At 49.0% G+C, this 25508-nt stretch overlaps 2 protein-coding genes across 4 annotated transcripts in view; one reads left to right on the forward strand and one right to left on the reverse strand.

Moving 5' to 3' along the window:
• Positions 1–3841: 3841 nt before the first annotated feature.
• TGFB3 (transforming growth factor beta 3) lies at positions 3842–19671 on the reverse strand. The gene is made up of 7 exons (XM_058858937.1): positions 18606–19671; positions 12997–13160; positions 11595–11724; positions 10024–10131; positions 9064–9235; positions 8437–8590; positions 3842–6106 (listed from the first exon to the last, which is right to left on the reverse strand). Exons 1-7 carry the CDS (start codon positions 19318–19320, stop codon positions 5948–5950), a joined length of 1602 nt encoding a protein of 533 aa, XP_058714920.1. The 5' UTR covers positions 19321–19671; the 3' UTR covers positions 3842–5947.
• A 5505-nt stretch (positions 19672–25176) lies between these two features.
• The window catches only part of IFT43 (intraflagellar transport 43), a 43147-nt gene continuing 42815 nt past the window's right edge, over positions 25177–25508 (forward strand). For 2 of the 3 annotated variants that reach the window (XM_058828319.1, XM_058828324.1), the window contains exon 1: positions 25177–25333. In XM_058828319.1, the coding sequence (XP_058684302.1) occupies positions 25280–25333 (54 nt within the window). In that variant the 5' untranslated portion in view covers positions 25177–25279. The remainder of the gene's footprint in view (positions 25334–25508) is intronic. The other variant, XM_058828332.1, reaches the window with a different exon arrangement.

Here is a 25508-nt window from a genome sequence, read left to right on the forward strand (position 1 = left end):
GCCCAGGGAAGATGGGGATGCTGGAACCCTGGGGATGTTCAAGGCCAGGCTGGATGAAGCTCTGAGCAACATGGTCTAATGGAAGGTGTCCCTATCCATGTTAGGGGGTTGGAGCTACATTATCTTTAATGTTCCTTCCAACCCAAACCATTCTATGGTCTTTCCTAGTCAATTAAGTGGAATGAGAAGCAAAGAATATCACCCTGAACAAAGATCACAACCCTCCTGAAAGAAGGAGAAATAAGTCTTTGTCTTCAGAAGGTACCACTTGATACTGCTTGGTTTAAGTTAACAGTATCAGCATAAACCAACACAGGGGACAGAGTTTCTGCCTGGAAGCTGTTCACTAAGTTTTCAGGATGTGGGAAACCAATAATGGAGGGGCTGGAGGGGGAGGGGAGGAATGGTTTGCCATAAATCAGCACTGTAAAGAAACCATTATTCATTACTAGATAGAAAGGTTCTTATCCCTAAGTGTATTTTTCATTAAATCATAGGCCAGTGGTGGAAAGGGCCCAGCTGCTTGGTTGAATGCCTTCAGACCATCTCTGCATCTTTCTAAGAAACACAGCCTAATAAAAGGGTGTTACAAAGCAGCCAAGTAATTGAGATCTTTAATCTTTGAAATTGGTCTTTCCTGGAAACACACTGACATCCAAAGTGCTGTACCATATTCTTTCTGTAATTATGAGCATAAGTGGCATCTCAGATGCATTACTGTAATTTAGAGAATGAGAACCATTAATTAACAGTTTTCATTTGCTCTATTTCTTCTTGATGTACCAAAATTCATTTCTAAGGCAATCTGTTGCATAATGAGTAAACTGTCTCATCACTTGTTGACTTGATGCATGATAAAAGATCTTGCATTTGTGTCTGAAGCTCCTCTTCAAGAGAGGACAAAAGGCACTGAGCTTTGTTGTTTCCATCTGTCACTTCTGGAACCGCATAAGAAATTAACCAGGGTTTAAATTAATTTAATTAAAATACTGGTAAAGCAGAAATGTGAAAGTCCAGGTGTTTTTCTACTAAACATAGTAATTTTATACAGCTTTTGACCAATATTTTCTACATATTTTGAATGTAAAAAATAATAGATGTTATTTTTGAAGAATTAGAAGGCATATTTGCATCCTTGCACTATATCCAAATTGCTGCTGTTATTCTAAATGACTATTAATATAGCTTATAGGCAGCCACTAAGACCACAAAGTAGTATAGTTTTCCAACTGTGTAGATACCACACTGCTGACTCTGTATGTATTGAAAACTGTATTTTCAAGACTGACTTCATTGCCTTTCAGTCACCTATTAGAAAAGACAAGCCAGTAATGTTATAGGCTGGGGATGGTGTGGCTGGACAGTGCCCAGGCAGAAAGGGACCTGGGCGTACTGGTGACAGCCAGCTGGACATGAGCCAGCAGTGTGCCCTGGGGGCCAAGAAGGCAAATGGCCCCTGGCCTGGATCAGGAATAGTGTGGCCAGCAGGAGCAGGGAGGTCATTCTTCCCCTGCACTCGGCACTGGTGAGGCCACACCTGGAGTGCTGTGTCCAGTTCTGATCCCTCAGTTCAGGAAGAACGTTGAGACGCTTGAGCACATTCAGAGGAGGCAATGAGCTGGTGAGGGGTTTGGAACACAAGCCCTGTGAGGAATGCCTGAGGGAGCTGGGGTGTTTTGCCTGGAGAAAAGGAGACTCAGAGATGACCTTATCACTCTCTGCAACTTCCTGAAACATGGTTGTAGTCATGTAGGGTTGGTCTCTTTCTCCAGGCAGCAGCTGACAGAAGGAGAGGACACAGTCTCAAGCTGTTCCAAGGGAAATACAGGTTGGATATTAGGAAAAAGTTTTTCATGGAAAGTGATAAAGTACTGGAATGGTCTGCCTAGGGAAGTTGTGGAGTGACCATCCCTGGATGTGTTTAAAAAAAAGACTGGATGTGGCACTCGGTGTCATGATCTAGTTGTTAGGGCTGGGTTGGACTCAATGATCTTGAAGATCTCTTCCAACCTAGTCATTCTGTGAGTTCTGTGAATTCTGTGAGTACATGTATGTTCTCTTGTATACCACTAGAAACAACTGTAGTGGGCAAAAAACTTTATCTGCACAGTGGAGCTGGCTCTAGAGCTGCATTCTGGTCATTGTGATACTCAGCCTGCCCTGCATTGGACCTGAGATCATATTGAAGACATTTGCCTCCTAAGACATTGCAATGGATCCTCTTCATGGGATGGCTGTAGTGATTGCATTTACAAAGAAAACTGAGCTAGACTTCCTGTATATTCGGTCTGGTGAGGACATTCTAGTCATGGATCAGAAAAGCTTCAGAGCAGCACAGAAAGATATGAAAAGGATCTGTGAACTGAGAAAATGAAAATTTGATAGCTATAGCAGAGATATAAGACATCCCAGGACCCATCAGAACAGAGCTGTGATGTTGCCAGAGGAGTGGACAGGTATGTTTGTCTTTTATTACTTTTGGGCACGGTCCATCTTTCTGGGTGTACTGATGTCTGTTGGTTATATGGAAAGGTGAAACACCAAGCAGCATATCCGAGTTCACATGGTGGTAACAGGGATAGGCTTTATGTAAGTGCAGTGGGATTGCTAGAGGCCATCCAACTCAAAGCCCAGGCAACAAAGACTCATTTAGTCCTCAAAGACCATTCTTAGCTGAGGTATAAATGTACATTCTGTACTCACTGAAGCAGTGTTCCTCTCAGAGCTCTACAGTGCACTACAGCCTGAAAAACAAGGTGTTCAAGTTTGGGTCTAGGCCTTTTGCATACTATAATCGTTTGCCACAGAGAAACAGGGGCTGCACAGGTGGTTGGTTGATCATCTGTGTAGGATCTGCCTTATGGCACTGCAGAATAGGGTTTTTTCACTCTTTCTAAACATTGATCTTTGTTAAAGAGACAAACTGTGCTGGCATTGTTTTAATCAGCTTTTGTTTGTTTCTGAAAACAACAAAAGGGAACTGTTGAAAGCTGTATTCAGTGTTGGCAATGAAGATCCCACTTTTTCTTTCCCATTGTCTTCTTCAATTTGCTAGCTAGTAACAGCAGAGTAACTGCCCTCTGCCTTCTCACACAGTATCCTGAAACATTTTGGTACACTTGTGCCCAGGAGTGTATTCAATCTGTTATTAAGTCCCATGTAGCTAGTATGTTGCTGAATTATAGTTAAAACACCCCTAGAAAAGATATTTTCATTTTAAGAAAATGAATTCACAGCTTGTCTCACAAATCTAATTCTCAAATGTTGTTACTGAAATGAAAGGCTGAACAGAAAAGCAGCAACTGAAATGTGTCTGATTTGAAAAATTACTGTTCCCATGAGTGTAGCTGTGTCTGTACTGCTTGGACACCCCAGGACTCTTCACCCCTCTTTTCTATTGCCATTTTGTCTCCTTTGCCAAGAGGCAAAAGGCTTGGTCTTTCTGCCACCCCTTTCTGTCACTGAGGAGCAGCAGTGAACAAGGGCTAGTAAGACAGTCTCATCTCAAGGGGCTGCCAGGGTTAATCCATAGGTGGTTCTGATGTGCTCCAAGTGCCACGCAGAACTTTGAGTGTGCAAGTCTTCTAGCTCAACCCTTTGCAGCTCCCCCTCCTTGCTTCCCCATTTATTAGCAAGGAAGCCCTTCAGTTGGATGGGGAGCAAAGCCAGCCCAGGGCTCAGGAGGAACAATGACCAAAGAACTTGCAGCTTGTAAACCAAAACCTCCCTTGAGGCTGCTACTAAAAGGAGATCGGAGAGAATTCCTATGCCAATAGGCATCTGGATTTCTCCCACACATATTCGTGTAGCTAGTAAATTACTGGCCAATCTATCAGCATGGTGGTGTAGCCATAATGCATTTATTTGCTCCCTCCCTGGGCAGGTGGCAGGGAAGCCTGGGCATGGAGAGGTGCACAGGACATGGCAGTACTGTAGTGTGCTGCAGGACTGATCAGCGCTTTCATCATCACACCAATCACACAGGTCAGGAAACACCAGAGAGATGAAAAGGATAAAGCTCTGGGGAGTGCCTCTGTCAGGGCATGTGTGCCCTGTTCAGGTTGGCAGTCTGCCTCCTCTGAGCCACTCTTGCTAACCTCTATCTAGTTGGTGATGGTTCAGGAAGGGCTGTTTATGGTTTATTAAGACATTTGAGTTTACATGGTTTGGCAGCCTCACACGAGCTATATGGAAGCAGCCACTACTGTGAAGAGCTTGATGGAAGAGCTGGATTCTGAGCTGACCATGGAGATCCCTGGCTGCAAGTGATTAACCAGCTAAGTGTCATTTTACACTCCGTTGCTGGGGACCAGGAATTGATTGGGAGGAACCTCGGTGGTCTCTAGAACATGACTTCTAAGTAGCTGTGTTTTGACAAGTCACAGACAGCCTCTGAATCTCATGTGGTGTTCAGTACCAGAGATTTTTACCTCTGGGGGTATCTATGGCTGCAAAAACCCATTTAACCCACTGATTTCTTGCCTGGGCAGCATCTGCAATCTTTTTTATGAGCATCAAATCAGTACATGAGAAGAAGGGTGTGTTATTTACCTGGATGCACAGGTCTGTACTGGCAGACCATATGTATCTTCAAATGGACATTTGTCAGCAGTGGCAGCTGCACTGCCGTGGATATTTAAACAGTATTGTTGGAAGTGTTTTATGTTTGAGGGGAGCTTTACATGAATCTGTCAAAAGCAGATGCCAGCGGTGATGTACATGTCTGAAGGACTAGGTTCGAACAGGGCATATTTACACCAGGTGTACTTTGAGGGGAATAAGTAATTTCCATTTTGGGATTTTCTTGCTGACCTAAATTCTGTCCTTTTAAAGAAACATTTTGGAAAGGGTAAAAATTTTAGACTGAGTATGCCCTAGCAGTAGCAGTTTAAAACCAGCAAATTGTCTAACCCTCCAACAAAAAACTTGCTTGTGAAAAAAATTTGCATCTCCCCCCACCCCCCCAAATATTTATTTTTTACAAAGTTTTTGAGATTACTATTTTTTAAGTCTTGGCAGGTGAGACCGAGTTTAGGTCATCATGCAGAACAGGTGCAGAACACCCCAAAGCACCTCACAAACCACAACAGACAAGAGGTCCTCAGGGTATATCAGATCACAGATGAATAGGCCCAGTATTCAGGTACCCACCCACAGATGCTCCTGCCCCGACCCCGAAACCATCTCTTAGAAACTGCAGGAAGGTAAAAGAGCTGAATGGAGACATCAGTCCCTCTGAAAATGGACTCAGCACCCTCTTTCCTTGTATTTGCCCACCCTTGGTAGGCTGACTGGGAGCCTTGCAGTTGGCATTTGGAACCCAAGAGCCAGTATCTGTCAACTGAACTTAGAGGTTTTGGTAAACACAGTTTCAGTTGCAGGACTCCTGGAGCACAGCTCTGAGGAACAAAAGTCTTAAGTGTATCTCTGAGCACTTCTTCTCTTAGCAGCTTCCCTGCTTGGTGCATTTTCCTTCTTTAAGGAAACCTTCAAAGATTCTTCCTACAGGGAAAACCTTTAATACTTCAGGCTAATGGGGAGGGCTGAGGTCTTAAGATAGCTAAAGCAAGAAAAGAAAACATCTCCCCTTTTCCATTCTCCCTTTCACCTGCTTTCTCATTCTCTTGCTTTCTCATCTCAACCACCCAGTATCGAGATACACAGCAGTTCTTCCACATTATCCTTTTCTTCCGTACCAACTGTCCAGCCATTTTGGAGAGTGTGGCCTTTGTGTCACCAAAGCACTTCCTAGAAGGAACATTACACTGCCAAGATGACCAAGGAGTGTTCCAGAAGAAATCCCCAAGGGCTGCCAGACTCTCAAGGTTTGGCACTTGGCCCTCAGTACGCGTAGTCTCTGACCCCCAATTCTCTTTGTGTTAGCCTGGGAGCAGGAAAGTGGGTACTGACAGTTTTTTCCTTGGCTTTGGGTGGGCCAGGGGGCCTTTCAGCTGCACTTGCAGGATTTCACCACCATGTTGGAGAGCTGCTCCACTTTGGGGGTCCTCCCGACATAGTACAAGATAGTGAGTGGCTCCAGGTCCTGGGGAACACAGCAGGGTGAAGCAGATGCCTCAGGGTTCAGCGTGTTATATAAACCCAGCACCTGCAGGAACAAAGTAAATGTCATGACAAGGTCAGGAATACACTTAAGTTGGTCGAGGACAGGAAGGGGCTGCCAAGTCAGCAAGTCTCTAGGTGTTTGCACTATGCTTATCAGAAGGTATTTACCTGAGATGAGTAATACTCCCCTGTCGCTTCCTGATCATGGCCTGCTTCTAAAGGTTCTCACCTGCCCTGGCCTGACTCTTACGAGTATTTTGGAGTTTTTTTCTAATTGTAATGCCCTTGCTCTCTGTGACTGATGCCTAAGGGTTGAAGGAGTGCAAGCAGTTGTCTCCTTTCATCTCTAATTTGGTACAGCAGTGTGTCACAATTTTTGCTTTTAACAAGGTTGGGTGTAACCAGCCTGGGGCCTTGCCGTCTTGGATTCTATTGAAGAATCCAGAAGAAAGAATATCCACGCTGCTTATTTCAACCAACATCTTCAGATAGCACTGGATGGATGCCAGTCCTCTCAAGTATCCACAATTCCCTCCCAGCTTTGAACTGTCTGATGCCTTCTCCCTGTGCTCCATCCTCCAAGTCATTACACTATAATACTGGAGTCAGAACAGTGTCCTGTGGGACCTCACTGGATTCTTCCTCCCAGCTGGCCTCAGCCCACAGATGACTATACACTACAGCCATGTAACCACTACAGAACAGTTGCCACATTTCTTGCCAGGGTGAGCACTTCTCGGCAACGAGCATGATCTTACCTGCTCTAGTGTGGTCTCTTCAGTGCTTATCTGATATAAATGACAGGGTCTGGCACATTGTATTTTATGAGATGAGAGATGCCAAGGATACATCCTGTTCTATCATCCAAATCCATGTAATCACTATTGTTGTGGTAGAAACTCTGGGATCCTAAGCAAAGTACCCCTGGCTGTACCACAGGGTATCGTGCTCTGGGGCCACTACTCAACAGCAAGTTAAACAGACTGGTGAGAAGTTTTCTTTTCATCATGTCTTTCCTAAGTGGCTGGCAAGCTGTCAGCAGCTATATTGTTCTAAAGTTTTCTTTAATCACTTCACTGACCTTAACGCTTGCTCATTTCCTTTCTTGCTTAAGATCATTACGAGTCATTCTAAAGTCTCCTTTCTCTCACACTGATTCAGTCCAGTTACCTTCTGGAGAGCTTCTCAGGACAACCAGATGGTAAAGCTACATGCCCATTACTCTTTCAAAGCTGTTCATTCCCTTGCTTTCTCTTGTGCTTACTGCCCAGCATCTGTTCACTTCTTCATTCCCACAGATCAGCTGTTCCCACTGATATTAGTCCTTGAGCTTCAGTGAACCTTACTGCTATGCAGACTGTCAAGTTAAGAAAATGTTAGCATCTCTTCTGAAATACCATCTTTATATAGTTATTTGTTCTTCAGCTGAATCTGCTTTTCCCAGTAGCTTTTTTTAGTGAAATCTGAAGTCAATTTGCTAGTGAGATGTTGCATTATCTGGATTGCTGCCTTTTGTCTTTTGTGGACAGAAGCACAGGATTTTCCCCTGCTTCAGCAGTGGACTGTCTGATCCTTAACATTTTCCTCTTGAAACTTTTCCCATGCCTGTGCTATTCTATTACCTTTTTTATTTCCGCTCTAGCCAGGCTTAGACTGTATTCTTTCCAAAGACTGACCAGAGGTTATGCCTATAAGTTACCTAAAGACGTTTGCTTTCTGCCAAGTTTTCACTCAAATATCTCATTGCCTAGTAGTTTCCTCCCTGCTGTAGGTCAGGTAGGATTTATGCATATTTATCCTGGAAAGGATACCTGTGAGAAAGCTGATCTTACTGAATGGCTGTGTTCTTCTGGAAATGGACATGGATTTCCCTGCACTTTTGAGTTATAGCTGCCCCTTTAGGAGCAGATGGCAGGCACATGCTATTGCACAACAGTTTTTCATGACAACCTGGCACAGAGTGTAGAAAAATCCTCTGTCCAGTGCAAACTGCAGGAGAAATTCAGGAAGAAGAAAATTACCAGAACTGATGTTTGATGTGAACAATTCAGTTAATACTATTGGCCGTGGCCAAGCAAGTACCCTAAAACCATCAGTCCTGCTGTTTCACATCTTATCCAAGAGACAACAGCATCTTTCTCCTCAAGATTTGCTCAAAAGCAGATTCAGTACTGATTCCAAAGCAAGCATATTTTCCCTGCTGAGCCACCCAGCCTTTTTTCTGCAGTTTCCTTGGAAAGTTTTTCACAAATATTGATCTGAACTGCTTATGCTGCTTTGAAAAGACTGGCTACTGATCAGACTTAGGAGGAAGGGGCAATCACAGACACAAGCCGGATCACAGACACAGGCAGGATAATATACTGGATGTACCGTGCTGTGAGTGGTGTCTGCGCTGCGAAGGTACGGACAAGGGCCTGAACAAAAGTTAGCAAAGTAGCCCTTAGGCTCATGGACCCATTTCCAGCCAAGGTCCTGTCGGAAGTCAATGTACAGAGGACGCACGCAGCAGTTCTCCTCCAGGTTCCTGAAACACAGTAGTGAAACACAGTGAATCAACAGGGGGGCCTTGCATGCAGTTGTGAGATGCAGCTTCCTGAACAGGACTCGTACCAGCAGTGCTGGTGGGACATGGTGGCTGCGTGTGCCAAGTGCCAGGAGCGGCACAGCCAGGCAACAGTGGCAGCTCAGCAGCCAGGCGCTGCTCGTGTTGCTGGCAGGCGCCTTTCCCACCACCCCTGTGAGGCAGCACCCGGCTGCTCCAGCAGCTGGCATGGGGCTGCTGCCCTGCACAGCCTGTGTTCTGGGAAGGTGCTCGCGGGTCTCTTTGAACCACTGGCACTGCCAGAAGCACACAGCACCTCTGCTGAACTGGCCAGTGGCCCTTCTGGCCCCATGGTGACCCACAACCCCCTTGGAGGGCTTTGCCTTTTCCAGTGGCATGGAGTCTCGCCAGGCCTGCCCAGCTCAGGCATAGATCCAAGCAGGTTTCTCACTTACCGGAAACAGTAATTGGTATCCAGGGCCCGCTTCTTTCTTTGGCTTCCCAAAACGGGGCTCTCCAGTCGATGTGGGGGTAACATCATCAAGATGAGGTGGGGATTATGCAAGTCTTTCTGCTTTTTCAGGCGTCCCAAGTCCCCACGGCCGTAGTCATCCTCACTGTCAATGCCTTCAGAAAAACAGGATCCACAAAGAAGAAATCAGCATGGAAGTGGAGGATGCAACAAGACCTTTCAATACATTTAACACTCTCATGCTTACTCTTGAACCAGGTTCAGACACCATATCTACTTACTTCTTCCCTCACAGAGACCCCCTTATTTCTGGTGAATTTGCCTGTTGCAGGCCTGAAATAGAGGCTTATTGGCCACCTGTTTTACCATTTGCAAACTGCTGGTGGGGCCATTAATCCATCCCACTCACTCCTGGCATCAGTCCCAGGATAGGCAGGAAGATGAATGGCTTAAAGAAGATGTCAGATAATTGGCACTCTGCAGAACAGCCTCAGAAATGGAGCCTATGGGGGCCAGTGGCTGCTGCCCAAGGCTGTAAGCCAGGAGGTTTCTACTTCTTAGGCCAGCCAAGCCACTGACTCTCTGAGCCACCTCACACAGGATGCCTAACTTCCTTGTGTTTCAGTCACCCTAACTGGAAAGTAGAGGCTCTATGGAAATCTGAGAAGGCATGAAGTTGAACTTCCCAGAGAGATGCTGAAATATAAAAATATTCCTTTCTGCAGGCACTCATACAAACCCACCCAGCCTGTCCTTACTTCTTTTTGTAACCTATGTGTATAGTGGATATACCCATATAATGAATACACAAACCCAGATGTGTATGTTTTAAAGGACAAATGTTACACAATGTAAAGTGCTTGAATACACAAAGCAAGACCTCATTATATGGCTTGAAGCTTTCCCTTCCCCAACAGCCTCCCCTAACCCAGCTTTTTATCACCTTTGAACTTGATCTCCAGGACTTCATGCAGATTCTCCAAGATGTCCCCATTGGGCTGAAAAGTATGGCAAGGACAGTGTATGCTAATTTCCAGACCAAGGTTGGACTCTGCAAAGAAGATGACTCTGTGAGAAACAGCCTTTCTCAGCTAGGACAGCTCCTGGCATAAGGAAGTTTTAAGGAAGTTTTACACATGCTGTGCTAACTCCTAGACAATGGGTTGGTTTCAAAGTCAGGGATGTTAACAGAGTTGAGGAACAGATGCTGCCTTGGGGAGAATAGGAAGAAAAATCCACTAGCTTCACCTTTGCCAAAAGCCTTGCTCTTGCTAAAGGGAACTTTCTGGAGAGGTAAGAAGGGTGCTTCTTGTTACTTTTTTTAGGCTATTCAGCATCCAAAAACATATGTGAGCTTCAAGGAACTTTGCTGGAAAACAAGTTTTTTGAAGAGCTGGCTTTTGGTCTCTTAAATCGGTTTTGCCATCCTCAGTACCTATTATTTGGCTTCTGCTTAGTGTCTGAAGAAGAAATCTGAAAATAAGCAAGTTGGATATGGACAAGTAATTTTACTGGACGCATTTTTCTCAGCAGCTGCAACCTTCTGTTTTGTTGAACTGCTAGCAGTCTAAGTCACACAGACTTTCCAGAGGCAAATCTACTTTCATAATAACTTCCTGGACCAGTCATGCTGTGTGGGCCTGACTACAGGAACATAAGACTCTTATGAAAGCTCCTTTTTTATGTTGTGCCATGAATTAAAACATCTGGCTTCCTGGGGCATTGACAAGGTGCCTAGCACCTTTTTTCCTCGGCACTATATATACTCTGTGATGTCTTGTCAGCTAGTGTGCTGCAGTTCCAGCTCTGAACTTCAGCCATCAGGACACAACGTAGATTGCTTGAAATAGGAGGAGCCTGCAGGCTCACAGCTTACCCTTCCAGGGAGCAGCTGCTTGCCAGTACCTGCATTCCAATCTTCAGTGGCACCTAGCTTCTATCTGTGAGGCCAATCCAGCCATGAGTCACGATGCCGTATGCTCCAGCTGTGAATGGGGTCAGTGTTCTTGCTGGGAACTGCCCCATAACTATCTGTTGGGCTGTCCAGCAGTAGCAGAGGTATGTTTTCTGCAGTGTTAAAGCCTCCATCTGTCTAGGTGTGTCAGCCTCTGGTATTTCCTCACCTTTATACCTGACAAGCTGTACACAGCTAAATAAACTGCTGCTTTTTCCCATACTACATTTGCTTTAATTCACATGAAAATTTAAGCAAAGCAGTTGTCATTTTCTATGATCACTTAGAGGGGTCCCCTCTGGGATTAGTTGCAAAGAATTTCCTCCAGGGAGCAAATCCTTGTTCTGACTCAGCCCACAGAGCTTCATGGTGGGGCCTCCAGGAAAGAGCCAGGAATCTAGCAAATGTCACGCACTGAGGAAGCTTTCTGGAGGAAGGCTTGTCCTCACACTGAAAGAACCTGTCCTCTCTGTGAACAAGGGGGGCAGCAAGATATTTCTGCAAACATTGATCCCCATTTCTATGGATGCCTTGACACCCAGACCAGCTAAGACCCCTACCTCTGTGCAGAAGCCACTCACGCACGGTCTCGGTGACATCGAAGGACAGCCACTCAGGGGAGCCTCGTGTCTGCACGTTCCTGCCACTGAGGTACCGCTGCTTCGCTATGTGCTCATCTGGTCGGAGGATCTGTGTCAGAAGGAGTGGCAGAAAAAATCAGCGAGTACCATGCAGAAGGAAGGAATAGCCTTCAGTCTTTTTTCTCTCACAACTTGCTAAAATCTAATTTAGAAGGTTGAGTCTTGGCAAGTGAGACACCAGGAATACCCTGCTTCACAACCAGCTTGAACTCCAGAGATCTACACCATGCTTATTTCTGTGTCCTAAGCAGCCCACCTCTCTCAGTTCAGAGTTGTTTTGGGGGCACACATATAGAGGCAGAAGCACACAGCAATTCATTTAATGGATAGGTTTGTTTTTGTATACACCTGTGGAACATGGATCTGGACTTAAGAGTAGAACCACCAGTGGTAAATACAGCATCTTGCCACAAGTCACCTGCCCAGGAAGCCAATTTTTTGAGTTCTCACTGTGTCCTACGCTCTTCAACTTTTGTCAAAACACACCAGGGCTGTTCAGGTTTGGAGACCTCTGCCTCTGCTCTGACATCTCGTCCCACTTCCAGACAGACAACCACGGCATATTCAAGGTGGTCCTTCCTGCAGACGCCAGGCTGACTCCACAGACCACTGAACCTATGGAGAAGCTCTGAGATCATCTCCTTGTCAGTTGTGTCATCCGGTGGAGAATTGCTCTGACCTTTGATGCTGGATTCCAGGAAGTCCTCAAGAACTACCATCCAAAGACAATTTTAGCTGCACTCTTACGGAAAAGTGGACAGACATGAGCCTGTGGGAGTGTGCTGCTAAGCTGAGATGCTAAGCTGTATCATGAGGTGGTCCAGTTCAGCCTATTGACACTTACAAGCATGAACCAGACCTTACTCTATCAGTCCCTAAATTCAAAGAAAATTCCAGATAAGTATCTGGATTGTGCTTCTGGGAAGCTGCTGGTGAAAGGAACACTAAAAGCAAGCACTGTTTTTCTAGTAAATCAGTGACAAGACAGAGAGCTCCATCCATTGGATTAGTACCAATTGTACTGCAACAGTCAAAGGCATCAAACTGCCAAGGGTCCTACACATGATGTGACATGGGCCAGAGCTGCTCCACTGATGAGGGGCTCCCCTTCTGTCATGGGGTTTCCCAAGTGGGAAAAAGCAGCACCACATTGTAAAAGGAAAGGAAGGTGACTGTATCACTGCATATGGTGGAAGAAGCCTGGGTTACAGCATGCACTTTCTTCTCTCTTCTATGGCTCTGCATGTACCAGTTGAGACACCCATTAAGGAGTCAAGCTATTCTGGGCTCAGACACTGGGGAAGGTGATAAGAACACTCACCTGGAAGAGCTCAATGCGCTGCTCACTGCGTTTGGAGCTTGGATTGGGCACGCGCAGCACCCGAAACTCAGCCCGGAATAGGTTGGTGCTGTTCTTCTCTGCTGACGACACATTAAAGCGGAACACATTGGAGGTGACACCTTTTGGACAAATGCCCAACTCGTCTAGGAGAAAGAAACATAGAAACACTGAGAACCACATCTCTGAGAGGCAGGATCTCAAATAAATATTATTTGAGAAAGAGCTTTCCAGTAGAGACGTGTCATTCAAACAACTTTCAATTCAAACATCTTGCAAAAATCTTGCAAACCTGTGAAACACGGCTATCTAGCTCAAGATAACACTGGATGAATTCATTCAAATTTGATTTACATTGCAACATTTTGCAAACATTCCCACTACTGCCATCATTATTTCAATGCCACGAGATGAAGAATCAGTAGAGATCAACCACAGTATGTTTATTATCATGTCTTCTAACTCTGCTCATCAAATGTTGCTAATACTCGTGAGTTGGCTGCATCCAAGATGACAACCCCAGGCCAGGCAGTGGGACAACCTCACAGTTAGTGGGGGCTATTCTCAACAGTTAGGATGCTGTTATTCTGCTCATGATGGAGACATGAAGCCACGTATTAAGTGATCCCATTGCTGCTGAATCTTAGTTTTACAAATCTTGATATTGCCTCCTAGAGTGGAAGCCACCCAGTGTCAAAAAACACAAAGCATGAGGTGTCAAGGACTCTTTAAGGCAGTGATTATCCAATGTGTACTGAAACAACTGGGGTTTAAAAATGGTTCTCACTCATGAACTGGAGAAGGAATTCATGAATAGTACTGAGCCTGTGGAGATCACACACATGGGCAGGAAATAATACAGCAATTTTCTGCTTCCATGTGTGCCTGCTGAACAGAAAAACACATTTCATAGATGCCTCAAAATAGAGGAGGTAAAACCTTTAAGGTCCAAAACAGAGTCCTTAAGAGCAAGTAACACTCTTGTTGAAGGGACCATTTTGGTCTCATGGAGGTCTTTGTTGTTGCTGTCATTTTTCTCCTATTGACCTTGTTAGCCTTCAAGGCTCTAGCCTTGAAGGAAGCTCATGGAAGCTTCCTGCAGACAGGAAACAGAAGTTCCTGCTCTATGTCTACATGCAGGTTTGTTTGCAGCCCTGCAGAGCCTCTCAGATGACCTCTGACTGTTGTCCAGTACAGCAGGAGGCTCTTATATCTGCTGGTATTTAAGTTGCTTCTTAACAAACACACAGAAAGAAAAACTATCAAAAGACATGAGAGAAACTATCAAAAGAGAAAAGAGAAAGATAAACTTCTGCTCCCAGACTACACAGTTCCAGCCTGTGACAAATAGGCTAGAAGCCCTAACTGGAACAACCTTCAAGTTACATTCCTGAAGTCCTGCAGACCCTTCTTTTGAGCCCACCATCACTATCTCCCCTGAGAAACAGCTTCTGAAAATGGGATAGTGTTAAACGGCACCTGAGTGCAGAGGTCCACCTCCCATGCCAAATTCTGATTTCAGCAACACTGATGTATACTCATGCCAATGGAGATGAAGGTCCTTCTCTTGTGCTACACACAAATTCAGCAAGTAGGACCCTGCCAGTTTTCAAAGATGTGTTTTTAGGGTGCTGAAATTGTACTCAATAAGCTAACAACCAGATGCTGACATTGAGCTTTAATTGGAGGAGTTTTTGTCATTAGTACTACTGAACAGAAGAGCATTCCCATACAAGTCTCCAGCTGTTACTGAGGAGGTTCATGAATCCCACGAGGCCAGACCCCACTGCAGGCACAAGCTGGCCTGCTCAGCCCAAAAACCCTGCCACACAAAGAGTACCCCCAGCCACACACAAACACCTACTGTGGGGACTCCAGCCTTGTAACCAATTCAAGGTTTGATGCTGCAGAAAAGCCCAGCAAAAACCCAAGTTCTCATTAAGTGCCCAAAGACATCTTCCTAGCTGAAGTCTAACACTGATTACTCTTCTGTGTCCTAAATGTAGGCAGATAGGTTTCAATAGCCCCTGAAGCTGCTTTGCACGCCTAGCCCTATTAATAGTGCTGTTAACAACCTGCCCTTTCATTTCAGACCTGACTGCCTGGCCGTAAGGGGTGTCCCAATTATCATCAGAAAAGTGCTTTTGCATCAGACCACTGGTCAGTCTAGCTCAGTATGTTTCCAACAGCAGTGCTTTATCTGACAATCTATTTAGAGGCTGCAGATATAGTCCTACAGCACAAATTGATGAGAGACAACTAATGTGTTATCATCACCTTAATGTTTTTGGCTAAATTAGACAGCCATGGTGGTAAGACATTACATCTATTGTATTTCACCTGCTGTGAAAGAAAGCAAGCCACATGCTTTCTACTGACTTCACCTTCAAGATGCTGGTCTTGGGAGACCTTCCCAGTGAAAACAGTAATAACTCTTCTCCCTTCCCTAAAAGCTTCATGTTTCCTTTGTACCCTGGGAACAAGCCCTCTGTGATGCTGAAATGGAGCTGTGTTGTGTGTTTCACTCTAAGCCCTGTGAGGCTGGAGTCTGTTTCTCATAGCGTGGGGTTCAGGATAGAGGCCTCACTCCCAGGAAACTTGACGGCTTTGGGGCAAAGTACTTTTTTGCAAGAGGTCACAGGCAAAGGGAGCAAGGGGATTTTTCAGGGAATTTGGTCCAGACCCAGCTGAGATGTGTTAATCACACTGGAATCCAGATCCGTTCACCACCAGCACAGAACAAAGCCTGGAGGCAACAAGTTATCACAGTCCACAATTCTCAGTGGCAGTAACCAAGCCTGGAGACCAGGAATCAGCAACACCCTGTGCACCCACGTCAGGCTATGTCTGCTATGACATATCCTCACAACATGAGGACCCTGCTGTTACTGTGCAGTTGACAGCCCAGGGCTGTTCACTGCACCAAAAATGAGACCAGTAGCCTCTGTATGTAGATAATGTGATAGAGAGCAGGTTCTTTTGGGAGCTTCCACCTTCCTACCACTGCTCTGAGTGAGGTGCAGGCTCACCACATGCTGCTAGATCCAGCAGAAAAAGCTGTTGTTTCCGGCAAGCTCCAGGAAGGCTGATGGGTGTGCAGTTCAAATTTGATGAGAAGGCTGTCTGTGAGCAGGTATTGCCTCAATCTCTATTAAACCCCTGAAACACCAAGATGTTTCATGCCAAAGCTGCATAACTTTAGAGAAAAAAGTTGATCCATCTGGAACTCAGCAGGTGGCAGGTTTGGAGGGAACAGATGCTTGGCCCTAGTGAACCATGACTTTAATTGCCTTGTCTCTCAAGCTGCCTTGGAAAATGGCATCTGTTTTTCCGTCAGGAAGATAAGCAAAAAGCTATTTGCAGGACTGTTGCAGATGCTTCCCAAGCTTGAACATAACCAAGTCAGTAGTTAAGGGGGTCTCATCCACCTGAGTTTTTTGAGATCTCTGAAGTGAATGGGTGGTCAAAAGTGAGTTATTCTCTGAAAGAAAATCACTTTTAATTCAGGCAGTGTACCTGTGAGGCACAGGGGAAAAGACCATGCTGTGAGTCACCAGGCAGCTCAGAGAAGGAATGGAGAACTTGGCTCTACTCCCTGCTTTTTTTGCTCCTCAGATCTCCACACTTTTGAGCCTTGCATCTTTGAAAAGGATGGGTTCTATGAGCCAATATGACACTTGATAGTCCGGGGCTAGAATAGTTTGTGTGAGTGTGCACACATTTCAGACTTGTCTGTATCATCACTGCAGTTCCTTCAATGGAGTAGTCCTCCCCTTCCCCTCCACCCCCCCAGGAGACTGACTTTGGCTCAGAGCATGCTCTATGCTCTTAGATCACCACCTGGCACAGTGACAGAGTCATGGGAAAGTTGAACACCAGCCACTTCAGAAGATGCGGGGCCAAACTGAGCCATGGTGTAAGTGGTGAAACTCCCCAGGCTTCAAAAAGAGTGTGTCTCTTGCCACCACAATCTGTCTGGAGCTAGTCTCCCCCAGTGTGACTAAATTACACTCCCCTCTTTCTCTGTGTGGTGGTATCTACACTGCCCACTCCCAGAAATTTAATCACAGCACTACTTGGTCTTTTGAACCCACTGTCCCAGTGTCCTATGGGGACATGGGACAGGATCATTCATTTCTACAGGAATTCTCCCAAAGCCGCAATCCCTGTTCATCACTCATTTTCATGCACTGTTTCTTCATTCCACTTTCTCCTCAATTTTAGCCAAATCCACACCCCTAACTTTGTTTGCCACTGTTGTGCTTTGTTTTCCCCATTTCCTTCCCCCCTGCACTATTTTGCAGACACTTGGTTTTCCCATATAAGTTTATAATTTCATAAATGACACTTCAGTAGGTCAAAAATGCTGAAATACAGGTAGCCTTTGCTCTTTCTGTTCCTAGAATCTCAGTGTCTCCTGAGCTAAGAGCTAATCATATAAACATACGGAATGCAGTCTGCTAGAGATTAAGTAAAATTTGTTGCATTACCACATTGTAGCTTATTCCAGCTCATCATATGTCAAGATTAACATAAACCTGGCAGAGTAACTGCATTCTGAGACTGCCTGCACCAAGTCACAGCTCCTCCCCAGAACTGCTGCTGTTCAAATCTTGTCCCCAGGACGGAACAACATCACAGGAGAACACCCTGGATAGTGGTATGACTGCATTTTCCAATTCCAAGGGATCCTAAACAAACCAAAATGACTGCTTGTGCCTACATGTGCTCAGCATCTGCAGTCTGCTTTCGGTTCATGTCTGCTCAGTCTCTGTCTTTGTATCTGCTCAGCTTCTGCACCTGAATCTGTTTAGTGTCCACATCTGGGCCTGCTCATCATCTGCTCCACACCTGCTCAACATCTGTCATGTTTCCTCATGTCATGTTCCCTCCTTTTGTTGCCGTGAGGGTCCATTCGGCATCACTGTCAGCTTTACACCTGCTCAGCATCCCTGTTGTCTTCTGCTTGCTGTCTGAACGCTCACACTATCTGACTAACACCTTCATCAGTGTCCTCCAAGCAGGAGTCTCTTCAGCAAGTGCCTCTCCACCTTCTCTACTGCGGGCGCCGGTGCTGCACGGACCGGACAGTTGCCTGTATCTCTGCGGCAGGCGCTGGAGCTTCAGCAGGGAGTAGATCTTCTACCTGCCGACACCCAAACACCAGACCTGCGCCGTCTCCCAGCCCGGTGCACAGCATTCACCCCGCCACCCGCACGGCTTCCCCTCCCCGCCTTGTCCTGATGTCAAGGCTCTAGGCATGGGTTTCTAGACACGGGCTTGGCTCGCTGCTGCCGGCCGGGGCCTGGGCCGATGTGGCTCCCGGACCCTGCCACCCACCGTCCCCACTGCCGGCCAAGCCCCGCGCCGTCCCGAGCGCCCCGAGGCTCCCGCTCACCTCCGTAGCCGAGCACGACCAGGCGGAGACGCGCCCCCCGCCCGCCTCCGCCCCGCCGGGGAAGCGGCCCCTTCCGCGGGGGCCCGGCGCCCCTCGGGCCCGGCTGGCCGCCCCTCCCCCGCACCCGGCATCCCGGGCAGTCTGCCCCGCGGGCGCGGCACCCCGACCGGCACGGGGGGAGCCCCGCACTTACTGTGCTCGGGGAGGCCCTGGATCATGTCAAATTTATGAATCTCTTTGGCATAGTATTCGGACTCGGTGTTGTCCTGAGAGCAGCTCTCTTCCTTCTCCTCCTCCATCTCCTCCAGCAGCTCGCGAGTGCTGTTATAGAGGGCCAGGATCTGGTAGGGCACATGGGCTGGTCCCACGGTCTCCGGGGGGCTGGTGAGCCGCAGCTTGCTCAGGATCTGCCCTCGGATGGCCTCTACCCTCTTCTTCTTGATGTGGTCCAGGTCCAAGGTGGTGCAGGAGGACAGCGAGAGGCTCACGGTAGCGAAGCTCAGCAGGGAGAGCAGTACCAGAGCCCTTTGCACGTACATCTTCATGTGCGAGGGGGCGGCGGCGGGGGCCTCCGGGAGAGACCCCTGAGCGGCGGCGAGAGGGCGCGGGGGACTGGGCGGTGTGCTGGCGGCAGCCTCCCCAGAACCCGCAGGCTGAGGCTTGGCGAGGAGGTGCATGAACTCACTGCGCCGTGCGCGACTCAGGACTTCCAGGAAGAGCTGGCAGCGCTCCGCAAGGAGAAGCGGCAGGCGCCGTGCCTCGCCGGGCCGCGCTCCTTCCCCATGCGCCGCCCCGCGCCCCGCGGAGCAGGGGGCGCCCCGCCGCGCCGCGCCGCCGCACGTGTCAGCGGCCCGCGCCGCCCCGCCGCCGCGGGGGGAGCGCCGCGCCCGCCCCTCTCGCTGCACCATTCATGCCCCCGCCGGGCCCCGCGCCCTACATCGCCCGGTGCCCGGCCCTCGGCGCCCGGGAGCGCGGCACCGCGGCTCTTCTCTCCCAGCCGGGAGCGCTGCCGCCGAGCCGTCCGCTGCGCCCGTGTGTTCCGCTGGCCGCCGTGCCCTGGTCCGTGCACCGACACCGCTCCACACCGGCCCGCCCGCGCACACTGCCGCTCCCCCGGCCCCGACGCTGAAATTTTATACCTCCCTCCCATGACGTCCCCGGGACGGGGCTCGGACAGGGGGAGGGAGCTCCAAGCCCGGCCTTCGGCCGCGCCAGCCCCGCGCTAATGGCTCCAGCAGCCGCACGGCCCCCGCCGCTCCCCCCCTCCCCACCCCCGCCGCCCCCCGCGCTCTCCCGGGCCCGCAGAGCCCCGCGCATCCCGGGCCCTTCGGCGCGGGGCGGCCCCGCGCGCCCTCCGACGTGGCCGCCGCACCGCCCCGGCGGCGGCGCGCGCGCGCCCCCTGCTGGCGGCACTCGCGCGGCGGCGGGCCGGCCCTTCGCGGTGGTCCGGGCGGCGCGGGGAGGCCCCTCCCGCTTCCAGCTGCGAAATCGCATTAAAAGCCGCTAAAAATACCCCGAATACTTTCCTGATGTGGTTTCTTTCCGAGGGAGGGAGGGGCCTAGCGGCGGGGTTCGGCGGCCGCGCTGCGGACGGGGGGCTGCGGCGGGACTGGCGGTCCCGCGGGCCGAATTCGGCGCGGTGGCGGCAGGCTCAGGGCGATGCCCTCGGCCCTGAAGGCGGATGGCAACGAGAGCTCTGGGGGGTGCCCGGTCACGGCAGCCCTCGCTGCGTTGAAATGGCTGCGTCGGGCATTCGCTGCCCTCGGAGAGGGCCAGAGGCGGGAGACAAAGCGCCGGCCGTGGATGGGGTTATCATTCATAACCCGGCCCTGTTGGGGTTTCTCTCCCGGGGCATGCCCTCACTACGGCCACTCGCCACACCGGCCTCCTGCCTCAGTGCCGCGGGCTGGGCCCATGCCTGCTCTCCCGAAGACCAGACGGGGGTTCCCGGTCCGTGGAGCGGGCGACAGCCCTTCTCTAGGCATCACCTGGCCCCTGCCCCCAGCACCCAGCCCTTCTCCCGGGGCCAGCAGAGGAGCAGCCCGTGAGCCAGCGGCTTGGTGCCCTCCCAGCCCATGGCAGCCGCTCACAGCACTGGCTGCGCTGCTGAAGGAGCCAGCCAACCTGCTGGGCTGGCGGTGCGCTGGAAAAATGGGGCAGGCACAACTCCTGCGAGGCTGTGGGCGAGGTGGGGTGTGGGCAGAACTCTCTGGGGAAGCAAGTCCTGAGTCTTCTTGGTCTGTGAGAGGTGGGGCCCCGGGGGCATGTGGCCCCTTGGAGTGTGGTGTCCAGCAATAGCAGGCAATAGTGCAGCTGGAGGCATCTGGAAACACCGGGCACGGCTGCAGGGAGCCTTCCTTTACCTGTATGTTCAGGGGCCTCGGGCTGGGACAGCACTGCAAGCTCGGAGGACAGCGGCTCACCCAAGACACGGAGCGTGGAACAGGTTGACAGGAAATCCACGGGGCAGCTGGGGGTGCTGGGTGCCCTGTGAGCCCCTTTGTGCAGCTCTGAGGAGACATAAGGCTGTTTGCTCACTGTCTGCTTGCGCTTTGCTTGGGGAAGAGGAATTAAGAGTTTTTGATGGAGCAAAGATGTAACAAGATCTAGTGGCTCCAAGATGATGTCAGGCAAATTTTGATTTGAAGTAAGATGCAAATTCTGACTGTTGACATTAACTATCCACAGAACATTATTATGTAGATTGGGATGGATGTTGGGATCTAGAGCTCCCCAGGCACTTCTGAAATGAATTTTGGATGCTTTTACACACTGGGACCTCCTCTACCCTGCTGGCAGGTTGGATGTCACACTAAATGCATTCAAACTGATTGCTTTGGACTCCAGTAATCCATTTGCTACAGTGCTGCATGGTGAGTTATTAGTTAAGATGGAGATAAGTACAGAAATTATAAGAACTTACGAGAGTTTCCCAGAGGCTGGTCCTGGGCCCAGGTTTTATTAATGATCTTGGCACACCAAAATGGATGTGCTAATGAAATTGGCTGCTTATCCAAAACTGGAGGCATTGTTGATACAGGGGAGGACTGGGATATCCTATAGGGGAGAGTAGGCAATTTTGAAGGCTAATACAGGAGAAATGAGGTGAAATACAAGAGTACAAAATGCAAGGTTATGTTGCTAATGGCTGAGATGAGGCTTTTCTGTTACAAGCTGAGAGTGGGAGCTTAATACTCAGAAGCAGTAGTGGAGAAGGATGTAGGTGTTCTGCTGGTTCCAATATTGGGCCACTCACTTTCTGCTCCAGGTGTTGCTCTGTGGGTTGAAAAGAAGTGGGGAAGCCCCGTGGTCTGACATGCACTGGAAGCAATGATGGTGGCTGTGAGCAGCTGTCATTAACAGGTTGCACATCTTGTACATGCTGGATGCCAGCTAGGCTGAGGGAGAGCCTGACAGGACTACTGAATGTACTACTTGTGTGTGTATCGTAGGAAGTATTTCACACTTGGCAACTCTGGCTGGGGTTTGACAGTCTGAGCTGGGGCAGATGTAACACGAACAGCATCTGTTCTCATGGAGATCAAGACAGTGAAATGTGTGGGCCTTTGCTTCCTGTCAAAGCCCCTTGCACCTTCCAGAGGGAGGAATGTCTTGTTTGAAGCTTTGCTAAATTGTTAGGGAATTCTGTTTTGGAGCCTACAGAAATATTTACAGTTGTTTCCCTCCTCCAAAACTCCTTAGAGATGAGGTAGATACTTGGGAGGTGCATGGAGGAAAAAAAATGGCAGAAAAATTAAACTGAGATGCTTAGAGCTGCCAGCATGCTGCTAATGTGGAGCAGGCTAGAGCAGCAGTCTTTGCTGAGTGCTTTGCTTCCCAGTGGAAGCTTAATGTTTTAATGAATTGGCCCATATCAAAATTGGGAGTCTGGCTGGCCACCTGATGTGAAGATTGTGTGAGGAAGAAAGCGCAGTGCTGGAATTGCCCTGCATCCCATAAATCCTACTTGTTGCTACTGGAATTACCCTGCATCACATAAATCCTACTGCTGTCAAAGAGCTGCTTTAGAAAACCTTTGGCCACTCTGAATAAGGTGGTCATTGTGCTACCATGTGGGCTTTCCACCATAGCTGTAGCTTTAACTACATGTGTGTGCCCTTGCTTTAAAGGGGGTCTAGGACCAGAAGCATACGGGAGGGCTCAAATGTGATTGCTTTCCCAGACTTTCTCATGGAAAAGGAGGACCAGACACAAGCTCTATTAATGTGTCTGCCAGTCAAGGAGAAATCAACAGTAAACAGCACTAGTGGGGGACTGTTAGTCCTATTCTGTGTGATCAGGTTTGTGTTGAAACCAAATGGAGAGAGTCCATGCTTAGATGTGAGAACTTGTCTGTGAAAGGAATGCTTGCATAGTTCTTACTTGCTGTTCAGCTGAGAGGGAGTGGCAGCAGTGTGATTTACAGTGAGGGCAAAACTGAACAAGTAAGGCAGACTGAGAGCTGAGAATACACCTGAAACTTTACACTGGGAAAGAGAAACCTTGGCACCACAGACCTGAACTGGACAGAAAGCAAGCACTGGAAACAGCTTTGGACAACCACAGCAGGACCAGGCATTTGTCCTGGTACATGGCTCCTTCTTGGTTGGTTGAGTGGAGCCAGTCTAGGCCAGGGCCAAATGCTGCCTGTGGTGTCACCAGTAGGACAAAGGAGAATTAAACTGTTCCAAAAATGTGACCCCAGCACTCAAGGCAAGCAAAATCCACCTTAGCCACAACATTAAATGATGGATGAAAACTCTTTTCCTCCTGTTGCCCTCCTCAAGCATGCAAAATTGGCAGTGGTAGGTGACAAACCCCATTCCAATAAGTGGAGTCCAGGGGGACTCAAGGTAGAACAGGTTTTAGGTTTCATTCTTTCTGCACATCTGTTCTCTCTCATTGAAAAACTCTGAAGTCAGGAGTCAAACTTCTGAGGCAAGGTTCAGTTCCCTAAGTCCTTACATGTTTTCTTTCCTGGACATGGACTCTCCCTCAACTGGCCTGAGACTTCTCTCCTGGGGTAGGCAGCAAGCAGCACAGAGTGTATTGGGGGGAGATGGGAAGTACAGGTGTACTGCCTGGGATGGGGACCCAGGGGATTTGTGAGGAGAAGTTTGGAGGACAGTACCAAAAAGGTGAATGCACCTGTCATGCTGCTTCATGATCTGTCTGTCCAGGATGGCACCCTGTATGGCTCTACCCTGGCTCTGGGAGGGTACCTGTTTGGGAGCACATCTGGAAATGTACTCCTACCCAAGGATTCCTGTCCCAGGAATGCCTTCCTGTTTTAGCAGACATTGCTATCATGCTCCTCTTAGGATGCTCTTTTTCTGATCAAGAAGGTCAGTTGTAAGTGTGTTCTAACCCCAGAGCTACAGTCCCCTCTGTCTCCTGGCATCTGTGTAGCTGTGTTGTTGCAGCAGCTGTTTGGAGGAGTTGGGGAGAACTGGGAAATGCAGGGCTGTATTCCCATGGCCCTGGTGACAAAGCATGGGGCTAGGTGCAAACTGCCTCTATCTCATGAGTGCTTGAATCTGTAATTAAAAGAGAAGAACAGAGTATACGGATGATCATAATTTCATAAAGCCCAGTGAGCCTGGCTTCAAAAAAGGAAAATCATGTCTCACTTACTGAATTCCTTGAACATGTCAAGGTTTGTAAAGGGAGATAATATCTTTTATTAGGCCAATTGATATAGCTGGAAAAAACACACAAGCTTTCAGGCACAGAAACCCTTCTTGTATGTTTTTTTTCCAGCTATATCAGTTGGTCTAATAAAAAGTTATTACCTCTGCCCACAAATCTTATTTCACTTAATCCTTAGATCATCACAGCACAACTAATTGAACACGCCAGTAGGAATGGAAAAAAAGGAGAATTATTTGATACAATTTATTTAGATGACTTAAAGTTCCTCAGCCAAACCATGAGCTTCTACAAAAGCTAAGCAGGTATGGAGTGAAATCTGGTGCCTTTAGTAAAAGGTATTCCTGGGAGGCTTAAAAGTTTAGACTTAGAGAATAAATTTTCATCATGGCAAAGTGTTAGCAGTGTAGTTTGTGGTGTGATACAGTTCTCTATTGCAGCAGCCAAAGAAATTATTTAGGGTAATGAGGATGGGTGAAAATTGTGAAGAATGTGAGACAGCAGAAAAAAAATATAGGCAAAGGGACAAAGTACTGGAAAACTGAATGTTAAACATGTGGAGCTAAAACCAGCTCTATTTACAATTAATCTGTACACCTGTCCAGCCAAGAAACAGACTGGGATCGTTTTATACAGCTCAGTGGAAATCTCTGCACAACTCACGGTTGAGAAGCATGTGTGTAATGATCGTTGTGCTTACATTTGATCCTTGGCACTGCCTCCACCGTGGGCTCTGGGGACCGGCTGCCCCATCTGGAAAGCTGCGTTAGAGAGCCAGGGAAATTGGGAAGAGCATCACAAACCATCAGGAGACTTTGGCAAAAGCCTCTATCAGAAGACAGATCTGTGAGGCTGGGATTATCTGCCTGAGCGGGAACGTAAAAAGTGTCTTCGGTGAAAAGCTGGAGAAGGCAGAGCGTCAGACTGTTCCTGGCCTGCGACACCATTCCTGCAAGTGGAATTAGAAAGGGCTAACGGAGTACCCGCAGGAGCTGTCGCAGCACTGGTGTCCCCCTTAGGCCAAGGTTTTAAGGCTGCTGCGGGGGTGGATGTTTCTGTGGCAGCCAGGCGCCGGGCGCTCGGCGCGGGGGCCCGGCCCGCGGGGGCGGGTGGCCGGGCGGCGCGGGGCTGCGGGCCGAGCCCGGCGGGGCCGAGCCCGCGGTTGCCGGGGCGGCGGGGCGGGCTGTCCGCCGGAAGCACCGGCGGCCGCGGCGGCGGATGGAGGCTGATCCGGAGCGAGCGGAGGCGCCGCGGAGGGGCGGCGTCGCCGGGGTGAGCGGGGCCGGGGCGGGCCCAGCCTCTCCGAGCGGGGGGCTCCAGTCCTTGGACCACGGCCCGGAGCGGGCGCGGGGTGGGTGGCCCGGCTGCCGTGGGGCGGAAGGGCCGAGCCGAGCCGAGCCGAGCCGAGCGGCCGCCGGTGGGGCCGAGCAGCGGGGCTGGGGCGGGC

Source organism: Poecile atricapillus, chromosome 1 (assembly GCF_030490865.1).
Source record: "Poecile atricapillus isolate bPoeAtr1 chromosome 1, bPoeAtr1.hap1, whole genome shotgun sequence".
In the NCBI taxonomy this organism is placed as follows: Eukaryota; Metazoa; Chordata; class Aves; order Passeriformes; family Paridae; genus Poecile; species Poecile atricapillus.

What these genes read in the sequence shown, in the direction of transcription:
- TGFB3 (XM_058858937.1), bottom strand. Translation starts at nt 19,320, where the DNA reads ATGGTGCAGCGAGAGGGGCGGGCGCGGCGCTCCCCCCGCGGCGGCGGG. An exon ending in CCAGGGCCTCCCCGAGCACA is followed by an intron (nt 13,161 to 18,605) that starts GTAAGTGCGGGG and finishes TCTTTCTCCTAG; the next exon opens with ACGAGTTGGGCATTTGTCCA. An exon ending in TGAGTGGCTTCTGCACAGAG is followed by an intron (nt 10,132 to 11,594) that starts GTAGGGGTCTTA and finishes TCTTCTTTGCAG; the next exon opens with AGTCCAACCTTGGTCTGGAA.